Source organism: Diachasma alloeum, unplaced genomic scaffold (genome assembly GCF_001412515.2).
Source record: "Diachasma alloeum isolate Michigan unplaced genomic scaffold, Dall2.0 Dall_scaffold_00213, whole genome shotgun sequence".
Taxonomy (NCBI): Eukaryota; Metazoa; Arthropoda; class Insecta; order Hymenoptera; family Braconidae; genus Diachasma; species Diachasma alloeum.
The window spans coordinates 1,701,089-1,720,692 of record NW_021680378.1 but is presented as its reverse complement, the minus strand read 5'-3'; the positions used below and the strand labels follow the sequence as shown (position 1 = coordinate 1,720,692).

Sequence of the window (19,604 nt, the reverse complement as noted above, 5' to 3'; positions counted from 1 at the left end):
TCTCACGAGCCTCATCGACGATTAATCAACAATCTCGAAACGACAGTGATGCCTCTGGGCGCCTCATTAAATTGTCCTTAACTGATATTTATATACAACCGTCTCACCACCCCCAATCACTCGTCAATTCTCCTCTCACTCACTCTCATTCTCTAGAATTCACATTTTTCATGTATTTACGTTGTGCTTTCACTTTTAATCATTCACATTCTAACTACCACGCATCTACAATCGTAAACTTAACGGATCGTAGTGTATACAAGTAATACAAGTCCAAGGATTATTGTTTTTTCAATGAAATACAAGATGAAGGGGAAGTTCGAATTCTGTGATTTATTGGAATCAGGATTTTTGGGTCTCCAGACACCTCTTCGAGGATATCTTTGAAACTGCTGGGTTTAGGGGAAAATGTCAGAGAACATTTTTTGTGGGAAATAAAATTATCTACAAAAAATGGCTGTGGCGTTTTTCGATCAGCCCAGTGGTTCCAGAGATATCCGTGAAATTCTGTTCTGCAGTTTATTAAAATGAAAACCCCAGTCTTTTATTCATTTCAATCAATAATCTTGATTGAACAGATAGAAATAATTCCCTCAAACCCCCCAAAATCATCAATATCTTCACTGTACAAGTCAACAATGACTCTTGTGCACAAATAATCCTGACGATTTAACGATTTAATTCACAGAATAAAACCAGAACTTGTAATTAACTACAGCAAGGATTTCAGAGTCTTCAATCACAATTTTTCGAATATCTCTGAAACTACTGGGTTTACAGCAAAACCCCAGGAAACATTTTTTATGGGGGATTAAATTCGCTACAAAAAGTGTCTCTGACGTTTTTCGATCAACCCAGTGGTTCCTAAGATATCCGCAAAATTAAGTTTTGCAGTTCATCAAAATGAAAACTCGAGACCCTTTTATTTCATCTCAATTGATGATCTCATTAAAAAAACCGATGTAAAATCATCAACACCTTCACTGGACAGTCTCCCCTCCTCCAATAATAATAAATAAAAAGAACAATACCATAACATAATCCTCTCATTCCAAAAAATCACAAAATTCTCTCATTTTCTAATGATCCTGGGGGTCTCAGTGGTAATAAAATCGTCATCACTATTTTATCATCGAAAGGAGGAACCACATTTCAATTATTTCATCATTTTTTTTTTCATCTTTCGCTATTTATAAAAATAATTTTAAGCCGCCGTATTTTATATTAGCAATATTATCGTTTATTATTAAATCGTTTTGTTTATTTTCTCTCCTAAAAAGACCACAACTATAATTAAACGTGTGTGTGTGTGTGTGGGTTTTCAATTAATCATTTTTTTCCCTCTCGTTTCATCATTTTCAATTAAAAACTACTCATTTTTCCTTATGCACTTTAAAACTTAAAAAAACATTTTTTTTTGTTTGCACATACACTTTTCTCATTAAATGGGTCTTTTATCTAATCACTTTAATCAATCTCTTCATTTTAATCTTTGTTATCAACTTCATCAATTTTCATTCATTAATTTATTTATATTTATATATATATTTGTATATATGGATTTTATCATGTGGGCGTCATTGGAGGTTTTCATCATAATTTTTCATTTTTTTCGACACACAAATCTACAGTTCCAATGTAGGAGGTGTCTTGTAATTTTTTTCCTGCATTTAAAATTGAATTTTTGCCTTCAAAATACATCACTTCAATTTATGCTTTTTAATGTGCAATTTTCACGTCAAAAATTTTATTTTTGCATTGAAAAACAAAGTTTTGGCTGGAAAAATCCATTTTTTTCATCAAAAATCGATTTTTCAATCCAAATAAATGGAAAAAATTCTAAATTTAAGTGTTGATATTTTTTCATCATCAAAAATTCAATTTTAATCTCGAAAAGTCATCTGATATGTCAATCTGACAAAGTGAATTGAAGGATAGAAAAATTCCGTTTATTTGTCTCATTAACCATTAATCATTTAAAATTCCTCATCAATAATACTTATTTATTGTCGTTCAAAATAAACGGTAATTTTCCCCAGAGACCCGATGCACTCACGTAAAGAGAGAGAGAGAGAGAAAAAAAAATCCTGATTACGTTGAATTAATAAATTCCCCCTCGAATGATGTAAAAAATTGATAAAATGATATCAAAATGAAAGAAATAAACGAAAAAGAGCACCCGCGCACGTCTCATAGTCACCCAGGCCTTCCAAACTCTATATACCATTGGCATATATACTTCAGAGTCTCATATATGTCTATATGATATAATTTTTTTTTTTATTTCAATTTTCATGTCATTCCTTAGGTTCTCTCGTTATTATTCGAGAGTTAAGTTCGTTCAACGATTTTACAGGCTAACTGGACCTGACTGCACACGAGTTTTAACACAGAACAACGCCGGAGGTGAACCTCTGCTACTGGGGCTGGGCAGGATTGTGCTGAAGTGATGGTGGTGGTCCCTGAAATATTTTCATTATAATTTATTAAAAATGTTCAAAAAAATTTTGCTGATGAGAAAAAACCAGTGGGAAAGTGGAGAGCTCTGAAATAGTGGACTTTTGTAGTCATAATGATATTGAATTATCTCATTTGATCTGTCTAAAGACAAAATAAAAACTTCTGTCTCCTCGTACAATTAAGGGGCGATGGGTTTTTTAATTCGTGAGCTATTGGAGTGAGATTTATCATGCATTGAAGATCAATTGTATATCTCTAAAAACGAATCATTAGTGCAAAAAAATAATTGTTGATTATTTGGAGCTAGAGGTTTTTTTCAAAATGTTTGAAAAAAAGTGTCCATTGGCAATTACGAGTGAGTTTGTTGAAATTCGACTCCTACATAGCTGATAATTTTATTTTTCATGTGGATACGTCTATTTTTTCATTATGGGGGGGGGGGCATTTAGGAAAAAGTCCTTATGGTTCCTTATCGGCAGTGGCACCATCTACCGGAATTCTAGAAGTTTCTGTATTTTTCTAGAAAATTGTGGATTTTTCTAGAAAATTTCAGATTTTTCTAGAAAATTCTCCAGTTTTTCTAGATATAAATTACAATTTTGAGGGCTCTTTAGCGCTGGTCGGCAATCGGTTATTGATGCACAAAAGAAATCAAATTTGTAGAGCACAAATTTCGGATGTGAAGATTCAGCCACCCGCAGATTTTTTTATTTACAAAATTGCACGATTCATGTAAAATAACCAGAGAAATTAAGCATCAAAATATTTAAAACATATTCTCGATTCTCTCAGAAACATTTTGCTATTTTACATGAATGGTGCAATTTTTTACATCTAAAGAAAACGAAATTAGCTGTGCAGGAGTCGAATTTAAAAAAGACTAGCTCATAATTGTTATTGTATATATTTTTTCAAACATTTTGAAAAAAAAAAATCTGCAGTACGAGCTTCTGTAGCTCATTGGAGACCCTGGACTATTTTAATCATTTAAGCAGCTACGGGTGAAACAAATAATAAACAATTAATTTTTTTGCACTAATTATTCGTTTTTATAAACATATAATCAGTCTTCAATGCATGAAAAATCTCACTCCAACAGCTCCGATAGCCCTTGAACAATTAATACTCACAGGCATGGCAGGGAAGGGAGGTTGTGAGTGCGCGTGTGGATGAGAATGTGGATGAGTTATGTGTGCAGCAAGATGCCCTGGCAGTTTAGGACCATCCTCAGCCTTTTCCTCTTCTCGTCTTTTCAGACACGCCGCTTTTGGATTTAAATTCCTCTCTGAAAAAACAATACCAAAATTAATAAAATACTGATAAAATTCACCTAAATTTTTACCGATTGATTCATCAATTAGTTAATTAATTATATTTTGTTGTAAATTATTTTATTCTAAATTAAAATAAAAATAAAATGCTGATGAAATTAAATTCAATTCAATTTTTTTTGCAGATTGATTAGCTAATTCATTAAGGCCCGGGTGTACTATCTTTTGAACGTTATCTCGATATTTATTTCATCTTTCGTCATCGGAAATTGTCAATTGAGTCCAGCATCATGCAGAAGTTTTGAAAAAGTATGAATGAATAATCAAAAAAAAGTAGAAGAAATTCTTAATTTTTCCATAGAACTTTTTTAATTTATATTCAGAATAAGTTGAATAACAAAAAATTGAAAAATGTATCTGATTTACGGTGACACATGGCGGCCTGTCACCCAATATCAATATGCAGGGAGAAGACTGATTTCGTAAATCTTTTCCCACACTGCACAGAGACATTCATTACGGAAAAGGCTCTTTGAAAAAAGTTGTCATATTTTGGAAAAATTTTTAATCACACTTTTATCACATAAAAATGCCAGATGACTACATACCACTGTTTTGAAAATTGAGATACCTAGCTATTACTTCCCATGAGGAGTTAGTGTTTTGTTATCCACCATGGAAAATGACAGCTAATAGATAATTTGCCCCTGCGAATCAGATATTTGTAACTTCCACTTTTTTCAACTCATTCTAAATCTCAATTAAAAACGCTCTTTGAAAAAGTGTCGAATTTTTTCTTTTTTTTTATCATTCTATCATAATTTTTGGGAATTTCTACAAGTTGTACCACCCAATTGACAATTTTGGATTACGAAAGATGAAGAAATCCAGATAGTACACCCGGGCCTCAACTAATCGTATTTTTCGGTAATTTATTTTTTTACAGACTAGATTTGTCCGGGTGCTAGCTGAGGAAAATTTGATGGATCATTTTGTCAACGTGTTAACCATCAATAATATATTACGTAGAATTATACAGTAGCATAAATATGACATAATTTGAGTGACATTATTATTTTTTTACAATACCATTCCTAAAGTATATATATACTCTAACGAAATAATACGCCGAATAGATGGGCTTCAAAAAACGTTACACTGAATTTTTTATTAAAGAATTAATATAATGAATAAAATAATGTCTAAATTCTCTATTTTACCTCTAACTTGTTGCTCCAGGGTCATAATAACCTCCACCGCCATATTGAGAATCCCGAGCTTGGTCTGTGGCTTGTCTGTCTTCAGGTGAGTCATACACATTCTTCCGAGCTCCTTCAATGCTTCATTAATATCCCTTATACGTATCCTGGATAATTAAAAAATCGAGAGAATGATTAGAAAAAAAATATAGACAATCGTGAGAAGTTTCTTGGTAATGTCAAGCCATTTTAGTTGACACAAAGAGAGAATTTTTTATTCTTAGGAGTTGGAATAAAACTACTGAAATGCGGAGAAGACTTTGCACTACGAATTCTCAGTGAAAAGAGATTTAAAAAATCTGAAGGACAGCTTGAAAAAATTATGAAGTGGTCTGAAGAGGATAAATAATTTTAATAAATATTCAAAACGTCATAACTAATACTTGATTGATTCGTAATAAAAATTAGTAATAATTTAATTGATAGTTGATAATGAACGTTGACAATACTGATATCATCGTTAATTAATAGTTTTCATAATTATCCTCCCGCAAGAATGCCTCCACTGATTTCATTTTCTTATCCTCACGTTATTTAATTTCATTTTATTTAAAAATTATGCGAGAGATATGTTTTAAACGTAATTACTTCGATGGTTAATTTGATTAATTAAATGTTCAAGTAAATTTTTCGCATTTTTAATTATCTCACTGCATTTCATTCAACATCACAGATCAGTTTCTTGGATTTTTTCGGTTTTCTTTTGATCATAAATTATCAAGGAAAAATCACAAGTTTTATTTTTCATTAATAATCAATTATTTATGCAATTTCTTCGTTGATTGTGAGGCTCGAGGGCTCATTCAACTAACTAAATACTTTTTATTTCAATTAATTCATTGAAGTTGAATTTTTTTGTTAAACAAAATTTTCAATCAGTCTGCAATCAATTAATGAAGTTAATAATTTATTCTGTGGGTTTTTACTGCATAAATGAATTGACAAATTTCCAAAATGGCGGCCCGTCCACCTCGTATTTTTAAACATTCATTTCAATTATTTATCCCCTTTAGATCACCCTCAACTTGTTTCATCCGGTTTTTACAATATGAACAAATTTTTTAAGCCATCTTTCAGATTTTTTCAGCCCCCTCCGGCTGAGAATTCATGGCGCAAAGTTTTCTCTGCATTTCAGTATCTTTCTTTACTCCCAAAACCTCTTATTTATTGATTTTATTTTGTTGTATTATTAATCCCTTCATATACATATTAAAATTAAGATTAAATATATGCAAATAACTAACATACTTGACATTTTTTTTCAAAATTCATAGGTTAGCAAGGCCTCTTAAATCTGTAAATTTGTCAAATTGTTCGCGTGGAAATCATCGGGACGATCTTCGATTTTGTATGCAGAATACGGGCCATTGAAAATTAATTCCTGATTTTCTATGTCTGTCTGTTGAGGTTTTTTTCCCGCGATTTTTATCCGGTTCTTACCTCTCCCTGGCATTATTAGCCTGCCGCCTCTCTTTTTCCCGTTGTGCCTTCACATCAGGATCATCATCCTCGTCTTCAGCGCTCGAACAACAGTTGCGCAATAACAATACTCGATTAATCACCTGATTAATGATGTTTGTTAACTTACGAACTAAATTGAATAGTCATTATCTCTTCAATTTTTTCAATTATTCAATTAATTCCTCAATTAATCAAGCAGTAAGAGGGTTGAAGCAAAAAATTTTCCACATTTCACTTTTTTCGTCAACAATATTTCACGAATTTTTCGGAGTCTATGGGAGTTACGCCCAATTGCGTCAAAACCTTTTTTGTAGCCCTTGAAATTCTCTGTAAAGAAGGTACTAATGAAAAATGTCGTAAGTCCCATAGATTCAAAAATATTCAGCGAAAACTGAGGATTGAAAATTAGTGGATTTAAATTGTTTCATCACTTTACTACGTAATTGTTGATCAATGGTAATTAATTGATGAAGATTGTTGTTTCGAACGGTCTCGGGACGATTCCTTAATGAACACACGCAGGTTCAAATTAATTAAGGCCTCTCAATTATCCTTAAGGCCCGTATTCTTTGTACAAATGATCGTAATAATCCCATAATTATTTTCGTTGTTTACGATTAGTTGTTTAATTTAATAAACATTCTTAAATTCTCACAGTTTAATCATCATTTTCTTCGATTATTTCGTTGATTGTTACTCTCCAGAGGATATTTATTCAATTATTATCAAATAATACAAAAATATCAGAGGATTTTTCCAGTAAAATGAAACTAGACGATTACATTCCATTTTTTAACAAAATTTTTCGCAAAATATCTAAAAAACTATTCGAGATAGCGAAATTTGTGTCAAGATCATTTTTTCAGCTCTTGAAATTCTCTATAAAAAATATCGCAACACAAATGATCGCATCTCCGACAGATAACGAGATATTCACGGAAATCCAATCCGAAATTACCTTTCATCTCGTTTGCTCGTTTATTCTCACTCCATTAATTAATAAAAATTGAATAATCATCTCCTGGAGAATAATAACCCCCAAAATCACGAACGATAATACATTTGTGACACTGAAATAATACCTGTAAACATAAACAGTGCTCGGTGAACTACAGAAAAAAAACTCATTTACAAAGTGATAAAATGTACCAGTAAAATCCCTCACACTTCCACAAAATCGTGATTATCTCATTAACGATTGGAGACATGCCGAAACGTCATAATACCTTTTTTGTGGAGAATCAAATTTCCCACAAAAAATAACTTTCACATTTTCCCCTCAGACGACTCATTACCGAGATAATCTCTGATTTAATGAAGCTATCAGAGAGGAATTGGAAGAAATTCTGAGAGAACATGCCTGAATGAATTATCTTTAGAAAGACAAAACCTCTGATGACCCCTCGTTAATTCTATCATCACAATTGTTCAATGAATTTAGTCATTACCTGGGAATTAAGAAGGATTTTTGACATTTTTTTCTGGGATTTCTTCATTTATTTAACTTTAGTTGTTTTTTTTTTAAAGTGCTTTAAACTTGCGTGTGTTCACTAACCTTTCGCGAACGTTGTTGGCTTGTCTGCGTTCTTTTTCACGCACCGCTTTGGTGCCAGGATCGTCGCAGTCTTCATCGGCGCTCGAACAACGGTTGTTCAAAGACAAAGCAAGTTAGATTTCATCTCCACATTGTTTTTTTACATTTTTAAATATTCAATTTTTCATCATTGCCATTGAAATTAATGGGGTAGAAGGGCCATATCATGAAGGTCGTGAAAGTCTGAAGGGTCAAATTACAAAATGTCCTGCTGAATAGGATTTTCTAATCAATAAAATTGTCAATTAAATTCTTCATATACTAGTGCCACAGTATTGATTGACATTAAATAGTCTCGATGGCATTAAATATCCTCGTTTGACCCTTCTGACCCCTTACGATGATCTTCATGAGCTCATTGTGCCCCAGACTGATTAAAAAAATTCATTACTGCACCCCAATTTTGATTCCTATTCTATTTTACATTCATTTGTGGCGAAAAAATTGAAGAAATAATTATGCATTAACAGAAATTAAAATTAATTAAAAGGATTGTTTATACTTACTATCGGCGCGAGCGTTTAGTCCCTTTTCCCTGTGACGTAGAGTTAACGGCTGAACCTGATATAACACCGGCTGCCAAATCACTGCTAGATGCCTTCGTCTCACCTCCACTACTGTCTGGTGGATCTTTCCTCTTTTCTAAAGAGATGTATTCTGCTAATTATTGATAATGTTTTTTTAGGTGTTCATGAGTGATTAAGTTTATTGACAAGTCACTTCCCGATGTCATTTTTCATCGAAAGAATCAAAATTAAACAAGTAAAAATAGTAAAGAACTGAGTAAAATGAATTCTAACAAAAAGCTTCCGTGAATATTTCGTGAATATCTCGGTAACGAGGGGTTTTACGATTAAATGTATTAAGACAGGTTTTGTAGCTTACGAAATTCTCTACAAAAAATGTAATATGCAATTTTTTTATGAGTTGATGCATTATCGAGATAATTGGCGAAAACCGTTGTGAAAAAAATTCAATTTCGAGATTTTTGCTTTTTTTTATCTAATTGTCTTAATGAGCGATTGCACAACAAAATGTATTTAAACATTTTTTAAAGATCACAGAATTGTCCAGAAGAATGTTATTTTTCGTTCTAAATCCACTCATTTCCACGTGAAATCCATAATTAAGAAAAACCACTGGATTAATATTTTTATTCTCAATAAAATTCTTTCTTCATCCATTCTTATTACCATTTACGGGCCCCCTGGCATTCGTGTTTTAGCACTCTTTGTCGAGCTAATGGCATATAAGTGAAAACAATCGGGTGTATAAGTGCCTACTTGACTTGATTTATCTGAATTCTCAGCTCTTGAAGTCGTGGGACTGTGAGAAAAAAATACCAGTGGATTGTCCACAGTCATTTAAGGCGATATAACTGAATCAGTATCGTTTCCTGACTCTTTAATTGATCTCTACATTGAGATTTTTATTATTTACGGACAATCCAGGGAGTCATGACCAAATGGAAAATCCAATTCGAAGGCCTGATCAGTCTCAACTTCCGGAGTTTAATTATTAATGATTTTCACTGGAATTTTTGTTTTCAAACGATTTAGGTGAAAATGATGAATGCATTTGTTTCAGAGAATTTCATAAGCTACAAAAAATGTTTAGACACTATTTCTCCTAAACCCACTCCTTCCCTTGAAAAATCAACAATAACAAAAAGGCTTTTACGTGGAAATAGATTGAGTCTGGATTTTCAAAATTGTTTTATTCATTTTATTCCCTTTATTCATCGGAAAAAAAATGAATAAAAATCCTAGTGAATGGACCCCACAGGGAATCCACTGTCAGTGGCATAATAAAGGCTGCAGGAATTCTTATACTGGTTTTGTCTCCGTGATTTATCTAATATTTCCTTATTGGGAAGACCAACGTTGGCGAACACCTGGGTAACTCTGTTTATTTTCAACTATTTATTTTTCATCCTCTTTTACAATTCCGAGGAGCATGGGAAAAAGACATTATTCCACGTGATGACCCAATAGCCATCGGAAAATGACTTGTGACAATGGAAAATTGTGAATCTACTCTACAATTTTCAATAATTAATTTTTGATTTTTTACTTACTGGCATTCGCTACTGATAGCCTCTCGATCTTGATTGATCCGTCTGTGTCGGGGGTGGGAGTTAAAACTGGATAGGATCCTTGGGGTTGAGCTACTGTCACCGCAGGATGTGGACTCGTCTGTTTTAAAAATAAAAATCAATTGATAATTTCAGGAAATAAATTGAGGGGATGTTTTTTTTCTGGTTTTGTTTTCTAGATATTTGTCAATCGACCTGATGGTTGAAGAGATGTACACAAAAATGTGGAGTTGTCATAAGGGTCAGAAGTGTCTCAATAAAATTTAATTAAATCACTAGCGAAACGGCTAAACAGTTCAAGTCGATTCAGCCCTCATGAGTTTTTGAAAAATATCTCCGAATCTAAGGGAGATAACGAAATTTTCGTCATGACCTTTTTTGTAGCCCTCAATGCGCTCTATAAAAAAGGTTATGACAAAAATTTTGCTATCTCCCTTAGATTTCGAGATATTTATTGAAATATACTGAAATGTCATGTGACTCTTCAAAAATCATGAAGTAATTAAAACGAACGTCAAGAAGGCCTCGTGCAGATTTCATAATAAAAATCAGCGAAGTCTAATTGACGCTAGTGTGACATCTATTGAAATATTCAATACGAAAATTCATTTGATTTATTTCAGGGCAATATGATCTGATCAATAAGATTTAACAATTGAATTATAGTAAACTCTGATTTGCCAATTGTGATCATCATGACAACGAGCGCAAAAATATACTTACAAGGTGGTCCATTTGACTCGGTGACGTGTGGGAATAGAGTGCACCATGAGGGCCCACGGGACCCAGATGAAGATTAACTTGGCTCTCTGCATGGTTCCTCAATACATTTATGGCATCGTCCAGTCTTTCCTCCATTCGAGATCCCTGTACCAACAGAATATCCGACGATTCGTCTCGATTACGCTGAGCCAATTAACGATAGAAAACGTGTTACTGTTGTATTCAATCATCAATCATCAAAATTCAATGAGAAATTTAAAAACAAAATGTGAATCAACCCCTTGTGCAATGAAAAATCTGTACATTTATGACTAGTTCATGTCAAATTCCCATTGTCATGAGCCAATCGTCAATTAGTCATTAATACCCAGTGGCAATGTACACATAAGTGATGATGAGGTGAATTTTTGAAGGTATTAATGAGAAAACAATAATTCAATCGAGAAATTAATTAGGACAGGAGAAGAAAAACTGTAGTGAAGGAAAACGTGATTTTCTTACCTCTTGTTAAATGCTCAATTATCTCAGGAAGGAGAGGAGATATGACAAAATAATATAAAACATTTTTTCTCGGGAATTTAATTCTGCACAAAAAAATTTTTATCGCATTTTGTCGTATTTGGGCTCGTTAATGAGATAATGATAAAAAACCATCGACGGAAATTCGAAAATTTCTTCATCGATTTTGGGACTTTTGTCAATGATTTTTGCTGATTATCTTAATTGACGAGTGGTCCGACGAAAAAATGTCACAAGAGATTTTTCGAGGGGAATTTAATTCTCTACAAAAATGGTTCAATCACATTTTTGCGTAGAATCAATAGTTCGTGAGATAATGGTCATTTAACAAGATGAGTTTTTTCGAGAAATCACGTTTCAACGATTTCACAGCGAAAATGATAAAATGATAATCGGCAATCCTCACCTCGGCGTGATCACGAAGGAAGCCGATGGCATCGTCTAGCCTCTGCTGTTCGGGCGCCGGCTTCACACAAAACACCAACGCAACAACAAAACCAAAAAAAATGGTAACACCAAATCAACAACAACGTACACAAAAAAAAACAAACCAAAAGTGAGGGAATTTTGTTCTTTTAATTTGATAAATTAAATTGATGAGGTTGAGATATAAATTTAAAATTCTGAAGAGGATTTTTTTTCACGTCTCCAATGAAATTTCGAGGGGAAAACGTGCAACGATATTTCTATTCTCGTGATTCTTTTCATATTTTTCGATTGCTGATTCAAGCTGGTGAATAATTTGTTAGTGATTTAATTGATCCTTGATGTGGGAATTCTATGTGCACATGTGAACCCAGTGATTATTAATTAATGGCTGCGGGAACTTGAAGCTTTTAATTATTGATCTTTTTTTTTTAAAGGAGAATTTGATAATTTTATTTTTTGCAGAGAAAGGAGAGCTACTCTGAGAGAAAAACAAACATGTTGTCAAACAAGTCTTATTTGTGCCAACAAAATCGCTAGTTGAAAATCGCAAAAAAAGAATTTGTTTGGTTCGAATTGGAAAGTCTCAACCATGAATAATTCTTCTGCTTTCGACAGCAACGAAATATTTGACTCAAGAGGCGGATAATTCACACCAGACGGTGTCTTTTCAGGATGAAAATATCTCATATGGAGGAAAATTTATCAACTAATATTTCATCCCTAAGTTACAAGATTGCTATCATATCATTATTATTGTTTCATTTAAGGGTTCATTTCTTGGCTGTGATTATTAGACAGTCGAAATGAAAAACTACTATCCCTTGTTTCGCAAAAAACAAAGATTTTTCGGGAGAAAAATATGTATAGGAGTATCGAATAACGAAAGAGTAGTGCTATAAATGACATTTCTTGCGTGTACAGAGAATGCAATTTTTTTTTAACTACTAAATCTATTTTTGCGACAAAAATTTTTCATTTCGGCGCACTCTCTGCATGTTTGGCACAAAAATATCCTTTTTTGATCATTTTTAAAAAATTATTTTTTTGGCACAAGCAAGACCTGTTTGAGATCGTTGTCGTTTTTCTCTCAGTGCAGTAGTTCATTGTATTTTTTATCCAATCATTTATTTTTTAAAATAATAAAAGTAACAATAAACAATCAAAGGAACATATAATTTAATCTCCCGTTTCTACCATGAGTTTTTACAGCTGAAATTATATAATTTCACACTAAATGATTGCTTCGTGTCACAAGACAGGTAAATTGTTCCATAAAGTATCCAGAACAGAATCCGTTCATTAGTTGATCTTTGCTGAAGATTCTGGATTATACAAGTCTTTTATGAAGTGTACAAATAAGTTTTAGGACACTTTGCAAAAAATTCAAAATTCATTTTCGAAAAAAAGCAACTACATTTATTCATCAAAATAATCTCCATCCTTTTGAATGACCTTCGGCCTTCTGTTAGGTAATTCACGGGTGCCTTCCGCAAAGAAAGTTTCGTCTTGCGAGGCGAGGAAATTATCAACCCATTTTTGCACTTCTTCAAATGTTTCGAATCGCACATCAGCCAATTCATTTTGCATCTTCCGAAACAAGTGAAAATTAGTTGGCACTAAGTCTGGTGAATACGCCGGGTGTGGCACAACTTCCCATCCAAGAGCCATTAACGTATCTTTGACCGGTTTACCCACATGAGGCCTGGCGTTGTCATGGAGAAATTTTACTGGACGTTTTCCTTTGCCAGTAAATGGACGTTGTTGTTCAATTTCTTGGTTCAATCTTATTAATTGTTGACGATAGCGATCAGCAGTAACTGTTTCGCCAGACTTCAAAAGTTCATAATGCAGTACACCTTTCATATCCCACCATATACACAGCATGATCTTCTTACAGTAAATATTGCGCTTCGGTGTCGATGTCGTCGGCTCGCCGGGGTTAAACCAATGATATTTGCGTTTTGGATTATCAAAATAAATCCATTTTTCATCGCCGGTCGCAATTTTCCACAAAAAAGACTTTCTATGTTGCTTATTGTAAAGATTCGGACATATGTCAAGTCGGCTATCTTTATTTTCTTGAGTCAAAAAGTGTGGCACCCACTTTGTTCCTTTTCGAATCTTTCCCATTGCGTTTAAGCGATAGGAAACGGTCTGTTGAGTTACTCCAAGCTGTTTTGCAAGTTGTTTTTCCGTCTGGCAAGGGTTTTCATTCAGCAACGCTTGCAGTTCCTGGCCATCCACCCTTACAGGGGCTCCGGTACGTTCACTGTCACTAACGTCGAAATCACCTTCTTTAAATAGCTTATACCAATACTCACATGTACTTTTAGATACAATGTTGTCCCCAAGAACAGAACAAATCGACTGACATGCTTTTCTAACAGTTTTTCCTTGATGGAATTCATAGCGAATGCAGTGTCTAATAAATAGCTTATCGGTCTGCATGTTTTATTCACAGAATTTAAGGTTGTGTTTATGACTCCCTTATGTCTTGATACTACATAACAAACCCCACCATATCATATGTAAGCGATAACTTTGAATTACTTTCATGACACGAAATCGAAGTGTTCTAAAACTTATTTGTACACCTAATATCTCTTTAAAAAAGATATTTTTTCAATTTTTAATTTATAAAAAGAATATATCCAGGCCCGGTTGCACCAAGCCCTGTTATCCAAATAAATCCCAGAGTAAAATTTATCCTCGGGGTCAATTATATCGTAGGGGGTCATAATTTTTCAATATTTGACCCGAAGAATAATTGTTTATTTATCCTGTAGCCCCATTTGAATTCACACTGATTTAACCTTAAGATTAAATTCTATTTTTTGTTCCTGGGATAAATTGGAGATACTCTCCCGGGTAAAATAATCCATCGAACATCCAAATTTACTTTTTTTCTTATCAGACGTTTTTGTTAACCAGAGCTGGTGGAACCAGGTCTCAGAGAATATCTTTTTAAAAAGGAATATAAAACAAAAATTTGTATAATCCAGGATCTTCAGCAAAGATTATCGTTGCTTCTAGCTTAAGGTTATCCCTAGCGGAATAGATTGCTGATAAAAAAGGTGACACCAATTTTTTGACACAGGAATTTCATAAGCTACGAAAAATATCTAGACACTTCTTTTCTTAAACCCACCCCTTCCCCAGATAAATCAACAGTAACAAAAAGGATTTTACGCGGAAATAGATTGACTCTGCATTTTCGAAATTGTTTTATTCACTTTGTTCACTTCGACTGTGTGATTTTGATTATTTATGGATAATTCAGGTAGTCACGGCCAAATGGATGATCTAATTATTAAATCACAATGATTTAATAGCTGATGAATAAGCTCCAAGTCCCCTCAACTGATGAATACCGAACATATTCATAAGGTGCAATGATCTTCCATGTGAAACAATTATAAGAAAGCAGAAAAAAAAATCATTAATCATGAAATAAGTCGTCGTACCATGTGAATAGTTCCACGAGTTGGGTCGGCGGTGAAGTGGGGCGACACTGGAGCTGTACCAGAGGCCCATCCTGGTGCCGCTGGTAGGGGAGGTGGTGAACCCACTGGTGTCGATGGATTACTACTGTAACTCGACACCGATTGGTCCGTTGGGTAAATCTGCCGGATCAAAAATTACAAATTTCAATTAATTGATTGATTCACTTCTCAGTTTTCCGCAGATATCGCGAGAACGCGTGGAATTACAAGAAAATACCCTCAAATCTTTTTTGCAGGGAATTAAATTTCCCACGAAAAAAGTTTAACGACATTTTTCATTATCTCCACTCGTTTACAAGATAATCCTCAAAAAACTATTGACGAAAAACTCAAATTTCGCATTCCATCTACTTTTGCTAATTTTTGTTCATTAGTTGCCGTTAATTATACCGTAAACTAGTGACGATAGACGAAAATGTCATAAAAGATTTTTTGTAAAAAATTGAATTGCCCATAAATATGTCTTGTGATATTTTTCTCTATTTCCATGCGCTTACGAGATATTTGCGAAGTAACCATAGCAGTCATGAAATTCCTCAGCAAAAACGAATTTTCCACTCAAATGAGTAATTAAGATTAATTATTATGATAACGAGGATTTTATTGAGTGAAGAGTGACGTGTTTAACGTACTCGTGTGCTTACTACAGAGGCAAGTGCCTTGCCAAGCGTCTCCTGGGCGGGTGTTTGATTGGGTGCATTTGGGGCTGTCGACGGTGCATTGGGTGCACCAGGACTGTGATTGTATTGTAGTGATGCTGGTGATGGTGCGCCAGTGCCACTAGTCGCCCTAAACGTTGACATTGGTGGTAGTGATGCTGCACTTGTCACCGCTGAGCCAAGAATTGGCGCCGCTGGCTCGCCATTAGGTGACATTGCCGAGTATGCCTTAAAAAATATTGAAATTTTCAATTTCTATTTTCCTCTCAATTTATCCTCAATTATCTCGGTAATGAGTGGTCCTACGAGAAAATGTACCTCAACATTTTTTCCTGAGAATTGAATTTCCCTAAAGAAATGTCTTCTCACATTTTCCCCTAAAACCACTCATTACTGAAATAATTGCAACGTAATGTGATAAATAATTGATTAAAAACGAAATTGATTGGATTTAAACAAAAACAGTTTTGTAATTTCGCATGTAACTCGATAGTGAGTGGATTTAGGTGAAAATATCAAAAAAGATTTTTTGCGCAGAATTAAATTCCCCATAAAAAACTTTCTATGATTTTTTTCCTCAAATCCACTGATTCCCGAGATATTTGGTAAATAATCTGCAAGTGATGAAAAAAAAATTTCTCCAGCTTCTGAATAATTTCAATATATCGAGAAATTTGAATGCAACAGTGTCCTAGGTCAAAAGGGATACCCTCCCTGCATGAATAGTGCGTGACTTCCGGTTGAAAAGTGCCCAGCCGGATGATCCAACTCGTCGTTTTCATCTCAGAGGGGCACGAGAAAACCGAACATCTGTCCCTTCTCCCTTTTCTCAATTTTTACAAGAATGACCATAGGGTGATTTTGAGAACCACTGGGCCCATGTATAACGTCAAATGACTCACTGAATTCTATATATAGAATTCCAACACCCACCCCACTGTTAAATACAGGGCGTTTTCTAGTCAAGTGCACGATTTAATGCATGTTTCATTCACCTTTTAACAGAAATTTTGCTTTTTTTTAGCAATTAGACGCATTCCAACGTCTTTGAAAAAATTCTGTGGAGTCTTCAGGCACCCCTGAAGCTTCAGAGATTGTTTATAAATTTACAAAAGAGGATTATTATTTTTTGATGCAATTTTAAAAATTAACAAAAACAAATTTCAATTGAAAAATTTCAATTTTTTGCTTTTTTAGGGAATTTTTGAGTGAATTCCATTCCCACGACCTTGAGCACTTTCTCCGAACGTTTTTAGCCCCTGGAATAGTGGGGTCAGACGAAAAAGAATGATAAAACCATAGAATTACCTTCGAAATTGCCTGAGAATGATCGAACATAACGAATCATTCCGAATGTTTTGATAACTAGTTAATTAACTTAATAATGAGTGGATGTATCGAAAAATAGCAGAGTATTTTTGTAGAGAATTTTCTAATCTACAAAAAAGATTAAGACTCATTTTATCGTAAAACCATTCAGCACCGAGATATTCTCAAAAAGCAAAAACCTTTTAAATTTTTCAATGCAATAACTTTCGTTTTTTATTCGATTGAGTGTTTATATTTTTATTAAAATGATAAAAAAATTGTGCAGTCATATGAGGGACATATCAAGGCAAATTTTCCCCCAGCTTAAACTTCACTCCATTTAAACTTAATGTAAAAAAAAAATATTTTAAAAAATAACAAAAAATTAAAAAACGCAAACTTACCATTGGATCGTGTGGTATATGCATGGGATAGGCAGGCTGCGCCAAGTGTGGCGGTGCATATCCACTGTAAGGTGGCTGCACGCCACCACTACCCGTCCAGGGGTCCCCAGGAGCTCCTCCCGTACTTCCATCTGACAAAAAAGCAAAAAAAAACCTCAATAAAATCAATAAATAGTATATTTCGATACGAGCGCGTGAAAGTGTTTTTCATCACTTGTGCGTAATGTGAAATTTTACGCACGCTCCCGCGTACTGTGTTACTAGTGCGTAAAATTCTACTTTTTCGCACGCGCATGTGACGCATCCTGTTATTTTTATACCTGCCGAGTTCCGACTAAAGCGGTTATTTTTTTTGCACTAGTGCGTAAAGTTCACTTTATGTACACTTGTGAAATTTACATATGCCCTGTGGAAAATAACCGCTCTACGCACACTAAACCGTTTCAAAAAGTGCACTTTTCAAGCCGGTACCACAAAAAAAAGCATTTCAATTTTTAAAAAACAACGAAATTCATCAAATTAGTATATTTTGATACTAGTGCGTAAAGTTCCACTTTTTCGCACATGTAACACATCCCATTTTTGTGATAACTGTCGAGTTCACTGTTTGGAACACTAGTGGGGAGGTAAAGTGGTTGTTTTTGTGCACGAGTGCGTAAAGTTCACTTTATTTTCCGTGCGGAAAATAAACGCATACTAAAGCATTTCAAAGAGTGCACTTTTCAACCAGGTATCACAAAAAAAGCATTTTACTAAAAAAAAACAACGAAATTCATCGAATTAGTATATTTTGATACGAGTGCGTGATAGTACATTTCGATACGAGTGAAGTTGGCGGCCCGATGCGAAGTCGAGGACTGCCAATCACACGAATTGAAAATCCCCGTCTCGCATGTGTCGAACAATTAAGTTCAACTAGTGGCCGAGCTATAACTTTTTCGTTTACAAGTAAACGAAAATTCTTTTCATTTACGAGCAAACGAATAGGCACTTTTCGGCACAAGATGAACGTAGCAGCAGTGTCAAAATAGTATATTATGTCATCAGGCGATAAAAGTATTATTTATCGCCTGATCGCCTTCGGCTCGGATTATAATGCCACATTCGCCAGATAATGCTTTTATAGCCGTGTGATATCGAATAGATTGCGGTTTTCGCAATCTAATCGAGCAAAGCGAGGTTAGAATCGCGGTTTGTCGGGCCTAATGACATAAAAGTGTTTTTCATCAATTGTCCGCAAAATCCCACTTTCCACACATCGTGATGAAGAATAGGGTTCGAAACTCGCAACAAGTGTACTTGGCCCGTGGGATGGAGCGCAACACACCTCCCACGGGTTAAATAACACTTTTATGCACGCCAAAGGCGAGTGCTAACCTGTCAAGGGTAAAAAAATACTTTTCCCACGTGTGTTGAACACTATTTTTCCTCACAAGCGTGCGGAAAAATTGCACTTTACGCACAAGTGAGGAAATAGTATTTTTCCGGCCTGTTGCGATGAGGTTTTTTACTCGGTTTTTTACTCGTATAGGCGGGGAGTGGCCAACCACACGAGTAAAAAAACCCCATCGCAGCAGCCCAGGAACAATATTTTTCTGTAGTGATTTTCAAGTTTAGGGGTTTGGGAAGTATGTAATACCAATTCCCAGATGAGAAATCGTGAGAAGCAGTACAGAAAATGTATTTAAAATTGCATTCGAAAAAAATGTTCCCATCCACCCACGATTATTACCCCCCTACCCCTCCCCGAGGAGCATATCGCTCCCTCGAAAACCCAAAAAAGCTATTGTGAGAAAGTCTAGAAAAAATGGGCCATTATTTCAGTTGGAAAACAACAGCAATAAGCTTCCCCGAGGAGAACGTATTTCTTGATACTTTGCTTGATGTAATTTTGCTCTCCCCCCGCCCACCCCCTCCTC

At 34.5% G+C, this 19,604-nt stretch overlaps 1 protein-coding gene across 8 annotated transcripts in view; it reads right to left on the bottom strand.

The window, feature by feature from the left end:
* Positions 1–1,821: 1,821 nt before the first annotated feature.
* Positions 1,822–19,604, bottom strand: part of LOC107037107 (transcription factor 12) — a 50,654-nt gene continuing 32,871 nt past the window's right edge. Inside the window, exons 3-13 of one of the 8 annotated variants that reach the window (XM_015255470.1) lie at positions 17,686–17,816; positions 15,947–16,201; positions 15,276–15,434; positions 11,789–11,848; positions 10,864–11,046; positions 10,123–10,240; positions 8,552–8,705; positions 8,007–8,096; positions 4,952–5,097; positions 3,591–3,745; positions 1,822–2,462 (exon numbers count right to left, since the gene is read on the bottom strand). In XM_015255470.1, coding sequence (XP_015110956.1) covers positions 2,418–2,462; positions 3,591–3,745; positions 4,952–5,097; positions 8,007–8,096; positions 8,552–8,705; positions 10,123–10,240; positions 10,864–11,046; positions 11,789–11,848; positions 15,276–15,434; positions 15,947–16,201; positions 17,686–17,816 — 1,496 coding nt within the window. In that variant the 3' untranslated portion in view covers positions 1,822–2,417. The remainder of the gene's footprint in view (positions 2,463–3,590; positions 3,746–4,951; positions 5,098–8,006; positions 8,097–8,551; positions 8,706–10,122; positions 10,241–10,863; positions 11,047–11,788; positions 11,849–15,275; positions 15,435–15,946; positions 16,202–17,685; positions 17,817–19,604) is intronic. The other 7 variants (XM_015255471.1, XM_015255472.1, XM_015255474.1 and 4 more) reach the window with 7 other exon arrangements.